Here is a 9,280-nt window from a genome sequence, read left to right as displayed (position 1 = left end):
TGAACTCTATAACCCCTTTCCCACAGCAGAGCTGGAATCAGGCTGCCGTGAGGTGGAGCCAAGACGGCTGCCCAGCACAGGAACCCCTCCTGTTGCATTTCCCGCAGTCAGAGGTGTAAAACCTGACTTAACACTGCATGCCACAGTTTGTCTAGATAGAGGCTCCATATTACCCCCGTAGAGCTGGAACCAGGCTTCCTCATTGTACCCCGTTCCTACTGCATGAGAGTCAGGCTTACATGAAGTGGAGCCAAAACAGTAGCCAGAGTACAACACGAATACAGACCCACTCTGTATAATGGCTTTGTCTAGAGGCCTGGTCCCCAAGCTCTTCCACACTCCTTTGCTTTAGCTAACAATTTGAATGGTTGCTCAGCAACACCAGGACAATCTCATTGGTTGGTTAAAAGGACAATGTGTTTAGGTACTCTATGACACCATTCCCCTAACTACTGTCATCTGTCTGTCTATATGCCCATATGATTTCAGCATCCAGCTTAAGGTTCCTGTCATGCCAGTATGAATGAACAAGAGTGTGAGCCTGTATAAGTGTGTGTCATGACATGTTGTCATGCATATATGAGTGTGTATGTGGTGGTCATCTGTGTGTGTGTGCGCATGTGTGTGTTTGTCTGTGTGTCTTTCCCACCATTTTCGTAAAGCAGTGATTCAGCCTGCACTGTATAGGAACAGTAGGGGATGACAGGCAGGAGTCACTTCACAGTATGTTGTGGCATTCTTACGGAAACATTGAGACAACGTTGTGTTAGCTGGGGTAGGGATCAGAGCGGTAAGATCCAGGAGGCCTCAGCATGATAGTGAGGCTATGGATGGATGAAACTGCATAGAGCATTGTAAAACAAGGTATGTAAGAATTCTGCACAACACCACGGAAAAACACACATGCATTCAGTCAGCATACGCACACTCGCGCACACACACACACACACACACAGGTACAAGGCTGTGAAGACAGTGGCATAGCAGTGTTTCCTTTGCTGTGAAGGCTTGCTGCATTACTCTGGTTACAGTCCCTCAAAACCTGAAACAGACACTGGTCTGTGTCACATAATGGCGTTAAAGTGTGGAAGTCTTCGCAGGAGCGTCTGGAGCGCAGAAGTTACTCTGTCTGTGGTCCATGGCTAGGTGAGGCAGTGAAGCCTGGGCCACAGACTGTTCTAATATTCTGCAGCGCTAACAAACATTGTGCTTCTTCTGTTTTTGGAGTGGACTCATCCACCATAATTGTATTAACCTTCCTCTCTGAAGAGAAGCCTATAGAGTTTTCCCATCAATACATACAAAGAGAACTGTTCGTTCTAATTCACTTCCAGGACTATAAAGCTTATTAAGCCGAATCTTCAAAGCAGTGAAAAAACAATATCATAATTGCTTTACTTCATTTAGTTTTATTATAACGGACACCTGGTGTTCTAAGGCTACCACATGCAGCTCTGGTGATAGAGCTCCCCCCAGTGATACATTTTAAAAAGACGGGAACAACTGTTGGGTTAAGATCATGTTATCGATTTCTGCCTAAGTTTCAAGGGTAATACATTAAATGATGTAATGCTCTGTACTATGCTCTGAGGTGGAGCTGTGTGCTGGATTACAGATCACACGAACTCGCAAACAGTCGCTGTACTCACTGATAAAATAAATGACAGCAAATACAGCCCGTACGTGTCTTGATACCTAATAGTACTTCATTCATTTGGCAAGTATATCGTGCAGGGAGGCAAATGACTTAAATTTACATATTATTAATTACCTTTTGATTTTTACCAGAGGTGGACACCCGGGCTTCAGAAAGTAAAAGTCCTACCATGTATTTATTCTAGCCATTCACTAAACAAGGTGATTTCACTAATTAGCTCCTCTACCTGACTGAAGAGTTGTGCTAATTAAATTCAGGTGGTGTAGTGCATGGGTGGAACAAATACGTGGCAGGACTTTTACTTTCTGAAGGGTGTCCACCTCTGAGTTTTACTAAAACAAAGTACAAAAGAAAAGAAAATAGATGTTACGGAAAGAAATGTTTTTGAAAGTAAATGATAACAGCAACAAGAAAAAACTGATGTCACTGCCATCAACTTCCAAGTTATAACTCTTTGTCGGAGGACTAATGCCAAGCAGCCAGAACAAAGCGGTTTTCGCCACCGCGACAGTCCCCGCCACCTAACACACCGTACGTGTGCACGTGTAGCCCTGGCACATTTATTGCATTTTTAAATCAATCAGGATTATATTTTTTATTTAATGTAAGGTGTGATAATATGACCGCGTCCTGTCTACAGGAACAGGGTGTACTTGTACTTCGACGTACAGAAATGCGGATGATAGGTTCCGACAATCTCGAACTATCTTTGGTCACTATCTTTGGTGTGACTGTAGCAAAACGTTTTCGGTTGAAAGTTATGAGAGAGTTATGGGAGCCTGTGCAAATGCGACCACAGGTGCTGTATTAATCCACAAGTGGTACCATACCTGTGTCCAGCCTGTACGTTTTCTGGGGCATCGGAAACACGTTAGGCCGTTGTCAATGGATGGAGAATGCTTACCTTGATATCTGTGGGGGAAGCTATTTCGCTGCTACGTCATTACTGCAAACGATGCCAGTCTCTGCATTGCAGACTGTAAGCATTTAGCTTTTCTTTATTGTCTTTAACGCACTTCCAGCACAAAGACAAAGACATTCAGTGTCATTTTGAATGATTATATAGATATCTTTATTATAGTTTGTAATTTTTAACGTTCCTTACATAACCAAGACAAATCTATAGGCACAGGCATTAAATTATGCATCTGAATTTCACTTTGACAGAAACTCGTATATAGACAATTCACATTCAACACGGAAGCGACAGGAGAATTTGTAGGCAGTCAAGTGAAAACCAGACCACGAAATTATAAAGTCTATGAAATATTATTTTGTATTATTTTAATTTTAATAACGCCTATAAAATGTTGTACCTCTCTGCCAGGTAAAGGCGTGGCAGGAAAATTGCACAATGTTCTGTACATACAGGCACAGAGTAAAGATATGTTAGATTGTTGGAAATTTGCTCCTGGAAAGCCCAGGGAGACCTGAGATCTATCAGGAAAACAGCATCATTGCTTGCTGTTTAGTGTAGTTCTTCCTGCCAACACCATAATGCAAAGGATCTAAAAAAAAAAAACAAAAAAACAAAACTAAGAAACACTGAAGAGGAGGTGCCAACGGGCATAGAGAAATAACTGGGATCTGTACATTTAAGCGTGTTGTCTGGATGGCCAGCAGAGGGCGCTCTTGGTGTTTGCGTGACATGACAGCAGTCGCAGGTCATTCTTTAGCAGTTCTTGGTCAGGGCCAGGAACTCCTCGCGGGCTTTGGGGTCCTCCCGGAACACGCCCAGCATGGTGCTGGTGACCGTTCGGCTGTTCATCTTCTGCACGCCTCGCATGACCATGCACATGTGCCTGGAACACAGAAGCATGCATGTTCTAGGTGTGAGCACTCGCAAATGTACGCAATTCAAGGGCACATGCGCTCTTAGATATGCGCTGAACCTAACTGTGTATGTGGTACCTGAAATCACAATGACATACAAGTCCTACATCAACACCACTCCCCATGTCACTGGAGTTGCACGCACACACACACACACACACATACACACACATACACAACCACTACACACATACTAACACAGCCTCTGTCTCTCACAAACACACACACACACACACACACATTCATGTCTCTCACACATTCATACATATGCACAGAACCACAATCTCTCTCCCTCTCTCTGTCTCTCTCTCCCTCACATACACACATACACGCACATACACACACACAGTCAAGGTCTCTCTCCATGTGGATATATGGTGACTGAGCTGCTGAGGGTGCATATGGGGCCATAGCCGAAGGGGGAGGGGCCGCAGGGAACTGGGCATGGTCAGTAGCGTTCGTCACTCACGCTGCCTCTATGACCACCGCCACCCCGGCAGGCTGCAGGGCATCCGAGATGGCCATCGCGATCTGCTTGGTCAGCCGTTCCTGGACTGCAGGGGGGAACACAAGAGGGGCAATTACTGCAGCTGAATGGGGCAGAAACACGTCCAATAGCAAAGCAGGGACCACCGGCGTGTCGCTGGGGCAAGCAGGCTTTGATTGGTCAGTCGTGACAATTGGGTGAAGGAAATGCACAAACCTTTAGCATTCATAAGCAACACGTGACGAGGCAAGCTGTCATGTGACCAGGAGGTCAGAGGTTCAAATCCCAGGAGGAACTCTTTTGTGTGTGCAGTGAAACCCTACAGTAAATCACTTAATCTATACATGTATATTCTGTATATGGCGGTTAAAAAAAAATGTAAGTCATTATTTACGACAGCAAATATCCACCTGCAGACATAGTTGTGCTTACCTTGGAGTCGTCGGCTGTAGATCTCAACAATTCTGAGAAAAGAAAAATCATAATTATAACGCATAAGAATGACGCACCAAACCAAAAATGAGAAAGAAATAACCAGTTTCCAAGTCCATAACATCTGAACATTTTGAAGGTTCGCGTATGCAATGTGGACGGGGGAACTGTCCATCCAACTACATCATGGTTTGAGTTCCATCCCACAGCAACACCTTGATCAGTCTCATAAAGGCCTTTTCAAGCAGCAATGTGTGGCAAAAAAATCATCTCTTTGCCAACATATAGTGCGATTAAGCCTTGAGGTAAGTGCCTGTGTTTTCTATTTGTTGTCCACATAACTGTCATGGTTCTGTGTGCTCTTGGCAAACCTTACGCACAGAATGCCGATGGGGCTTCATGGCTGTGTCCGTAAGTGGCAAGTGGTGCTGACACTTTGTGTTAGCAACATTGGTGCCACTCCTCCAGAAAGGAGGTGCTCAGAGCCATACAGCAGAGGTCAGGCAGTGACCCTGACAGCCTGCCTGGTGGGCTTTAGGGCTAAGATGGCTGGTCAATGGGCTGTGGCAACATAAGAATGTAGCCGGTCGTGACTAACACACTGGCTCCTGCTCTTACATTCTAACACAGTGAGCTAGTCTCCCGTGCCAAATATAGGACTATGGGGTCAAATGCTTGTGTGTGTGTGTGTGTGTGTGTATGAGTGTGTGCATGTGCGTGTGCGTGTGTATGTGAGCGCGCATGTGTGTGCACTCATTGCTCACCTTGCCAGTTTGCTCAGACCAACCACCTTTTTATTTGGCAGATACCCAATGTGAACCTGAAGACGTACATCACAGAAGGAGTGAATGAGAGGAAGCAACAGCAGCGCCAGCAGCAGCGGCAGGAATCTGATGCCATAAATGAGGGTTAAATCTGTCTACACTCTAAGCACCTTTAAGCTGTGAAAAGCAGGGCTGCTACATGCCTCTACACTTCCATGTGGCTGTCCTGACACTGACATCTCAAATAATTGCTTAGCAACAATACATAGATGGGATTCATACTTTACATTTGACTATACAGTAGGCAGACAAAAGATAAGAGAGGGTTATTAACAAGGTCATCTCCATGAAGAAAATTCCTAATTAATGCTGGTCTATGTAAAAAGGTAAATGTCCTCAGAAAGAGCGATTTTCAGGCTACGCCAGTGACATACACACCTGCAAAGATAAACAAAAAATCAGTTATGGTCGGGATCAGATTTTTCACTGAAACTATCTACCAGTTTTTTTTTAAGTTTTATATCTGGAATAAAAATATGTAACGCAATGTACATTATCAATACAGTAATGCCAACAGCATATATATAGAAGATGAGGCATTACTGGTTACGTGTGGAAAGTCTTTACATCCCACATCAGGGGGGTTTGGAAGCAGAGAAAACATGTATACCCAAAGCCTTTGACAGGACTGCTATCATGGTGCTGTGGCTACATTGATCCCCCCACACTAATAATGTAGCTCATCAAAAGTAATTTGTGAAATTGTTGCATAGTGGAACCTCAAAGGCCTACCTTGCCAAAGAAGGGCACAAGGTGATGCTCGCACAGAGAGAACATATCAATGTTTTTTACAATCACCATCTCTTCATGGTCTTCATCAAAAATGGCATCGTTGAGGATGTCTGAGGAAACACAAACACACACACACACAGAGTGGGGTAAAACGCAATGTGTAATCTATGAGCCAAAACAGCGAACTGTAGAACTCCTTTGCCTTCTTTCCTGACAGTTTTTTCTAGGCTGTACCATCAATGACAGGTTTTCCTTATTTTTTTATAAATGGGGGACTACACAGACAGAGCTTCAGTGTTAATTGCCATGAGAAAAAATGTAGCCAGCAGGTAAACGATGATCCTCAGTCTTTTAAAGCAGTGAAGCCAGGTTGACTGGGTGATGAGAGGTTGATTGTCAGATGAAGGACATTTCTCTGCCTCCGCTGTTTGGATCTCGCCACCGTGCGCTGTTGAGTTCTGTACATAAAGGTTAAAGGACGATGGCTGTTGTGAAAAGAGGACGGTGGTGTTCGCTGTAAGGGCATCATTAAAAGGTCAAACAGGTTTAAGTGCTCATTGTACAACAAACAAAACAACGCGCCACAAAGGACATGGCCCTCTGACCTCTGTCACTACAAGCAAATTCCAGTGCTGGATGCGAGGAGGGACCACCAGACACGGTGCTCTGCCTCATTTCCTTCAGTGCTTCCTGATTCTACTGAGGTGCTCCGGTCGTCGGTGGAATTATGGAAAATTTAAGAAGCTCACATGATGGAACATTCCTGAACTGGGGCTGAATTTTTAGTGTAAAGTTTCTCTGGGTTGATAAAATTCCTTCTACAGATAATCTTTGTCTTTACCTGCACGTGTCTCCTTTAATACTCACATGTACACATATACTTACACATATATATAAGCACACACACACACACACAAGAGAGAGAGAGAGTTATATGAGGGTTTAGAAGAATGTAATATTTGATAAGGTGCTGAGAATATGGAAACAATTGAAAATTGAAAAAAATGAGCAATGAACACTAATGGCATCGTGACATAAAACAATCCAGGCAGATAACAGTTCACGGCATTCACAATATTCTGCTTTTCAAGTTCCAGACGCTGCAGATTTTGATGGCGTGTTAAAGAAACCCCTACAGTTTGTGACACTATATTTCTTAAATCATTATTATTAAAACGGAACATCTGTTGGCTTGTACGGGGCTTTCAACTCTGGTTAGCGATGGGACAAGAAATCGTAGAGAACACGCATTTTGCCGGTTGCAGAAAGCGAACGACTCACGGTTCGCAGCGCATATGCTGGCATTTTTCAACGCTTCTCCTTATCAGAAATGTCCATTGTTTAAGCTCCATGCTTGAACTAATTAGCAACGACACAGTACTGCATGCATCGGTGATAACATTACAATATTTATATTGTTAATCACAAAATGAATTTAACGTTACATCCTGTAGTGAAATTTATCTGCATGAAACGTAATTTACATTTGGTCATATCCTATGGCTATATTTTATAGTATAATAGTTTAATACATGGCGGGGTAGATCATACATCAGCCACATTATTACCTATAATTAAAAATAGATTTAGAAGTTTCATGTTCATAAAGCTTCCCAATGAAAGCTTCACGTACATGACTACAGGGTAGCTGTTGATACATAAATTACGTGCAAAATATTACTGTATTTTTATCACGAGCGTTTTTAAATGCACAGGAGCAGCCTGCTCCTAAAGAATGCCACAACATCAGGCAGCACGTATACAGACACGGGCACGTGGCGTAGTGCTATAAGGCGCAGGGCTCGTAACCCAGAGGTTGCTGGTTCGATTTTCTGTTGGGGCACTGCTGCTGTGTACCCTTGGGTAACTTGGTACCTAACCCAGAATTGCCTCAGTAAATATTTAGCTGTATAAATGGATAGCATGTACAAATTATGATCTATGTAATTCATTCTGGATAAGAGCATCTGCTAAATGACAATAAAGTAATGAAATAGGTTTTCTAGTTTATTCATAAGCCACTTTGGGGAGAGAACACGGTCTTACCGTAGATGCTCTCGTGGTAGCCTTTGGTCAGGAACTGCATGGCTTTGGCCGCACGGAGCGGTGTCCGAAGAAGACCCTGGCGGTCAGCGTCCTCTCCGAGCGCCTGAAGAACGCTGGTGTAGGCGGCCTCTAGGACGGGCAGCCTCGACTCGTCCTCGGACTCCTTGTGGGACTTCTCATGGTCGCACTGAAACGGAGTCTTCTTCGCGTCGATCGAGAACTCACTGAACGCGTTCCGGCAGTGAAACTCGGAGACAATCTTACCGTTACACGGCCCGTTCATTTTCGTAGCTTTTATTTGTTATTTATTTAATTTTTTGAACGGACAACGTTTGTAGGTGGTCTGTTTTGTTTGCTGATATCCTAAAGCTTTTTAAAAATATGTATTTCTCAGTTGCCTCGATGTCTGCTTAGATGATAACTACACTGTGGTGCGGCGAGCGGTCTGCAGGTGGACACCGGGATCGTTATTCGGTCCCTCTCGGCCCCTAGGCCTATATAGAGGACGATTGCTTACTGCAGCAAATCGGCTGTACTAATTTCGTCACGTCCATTAGCATGTTTCTTTTTGCTACTCAGGTGTCGTGACCGGCACTGATTAACAGAGAGCTCTGTGGGAGAGGGTGCTGTCATCTGATCGCCGATAATCGATTATCAATGAAAAAACTGAAGGAGTTACTTTTTATCCATCCGTAAGGCAGATCGGCCCACCGCTAAAAACAAAACTCCCTCATGCGCCTCGCCACTCCTGTCAGCTTTGGCGCAGGAGCACATGATCTCACGTGCTGGGAGCCTGACAGATTTCGGAGAAGGGGAGGTCAAAGCAGGGTACTCATTTCCTCGCGCTAAATAAATATCAAAATATAGCCCGTTTATTCAATTACAATTGAATTTATTCAATTAGTTTTAGATTGGCCACCCCACCCCCGATACACAATGAGTTTAGAGTTATATAGAGTTATATAGCTCCCTAATGCGCTCCGAAAGGGAAGCAGCGCTAAAGTGAACTCTCTTTCAGCACCCTCCTGTTGGGACTTAGCTTGTTTCCAAGTGACCTGCCTGTTCAGCAGCGAGCAGTTCGCAAGATTTCAAAACGCCAACTCCCGTGCCGTGTCGTTGTTGTTGCCTCTGAGGAAAGCGCTCCATTCGTGAATGGTAATCTCTAACTGAACGGCGATTACAACACAAAACACACGCAACGAGTATGTCAGTGTATTCGTGTAATAGTGCTGAATGGTGACGATAGAGTGAGAAGAACACAGAGGAGAC

At 44.1% G+C, this 9,280-nt stretch overlaps 1 protein-coding gene across 1 annotated transcript; it reads right to left on the bottom strand.

The window, feature by feature from the left end:
• Positions 1-3,245: 3,245 nt before the first annotated feature.
• LOC118779924 (GTP cyclohydrolase 1-like) lies at positions 3,246-8,300 on the bottom strand. Its single transcript, XM_036532265.1, has 6 exons — positions 8,012-8,300; positions 5,966-6,075; positions 5,174-5,229; positions 4,410-4,441; positions 3,960-4,044; positions 3,246-3,459 (listed from the first exon to the last, which is right to left on the bottom strand). The coding sequence occupies exons 1-6, from the start codon at positions 8,292-8,294 to the stop codon at positions 3,330-3,332; spliced, it is 696 nt and encodes a 231-aa protein (XP_036388158.1). The 5' UTR covers positions 8,295-8,300; the 3' UTR covers positions 3,246-3,329.
• Between the last annotated feature and the right edge of the window lie 980 nt (positions 8,301-9,280).

The sequence above is a fragment of the Megalops cyprinoides genome, chromosome 1, assembly GCF_013368585.1.
Source record: "Megalops cyprinoides isolate fMegCyp1 chromosome 1, fMegCyp1.pri, whole genome shotgun sequence".
NCBI classification, from domain to species: domain Eukaryota; kingdom Metazoa; phylum Chordata; class Actinopteri; order Elopiformes; family Megalopidae; genus Megalops; species Megalops cyprinoides.
The sequence above is the reverse complement of the archived record's forward strand: the minus strand, read 5'-3'. Positions and strand labels throughout refer to the sequence as shown.

Coding starts and splice junctions, on each gene's coding strand:
- LOC118779924 (XM_036532265.1), bottom strand. CDS start 8,294: ATGAACGGGCCGTGTAACGGTAAGATTGTCTCCGAGTTTCACTGCCGG. Junction 6,076..8,011: donor CTACCACGAGAGCATCTACG/GTAAGACCGTGT, acceptor GTGTTTCCTCAG/ACATCCTCAACGATGCCATT. Junction 4,045..4,409: donor CTACAGCCGACGACTCCAAG/GTAAGCACAACT, acceptor TCCCCCCTGCAG/TCCAGGAACGGCTGACCAAG.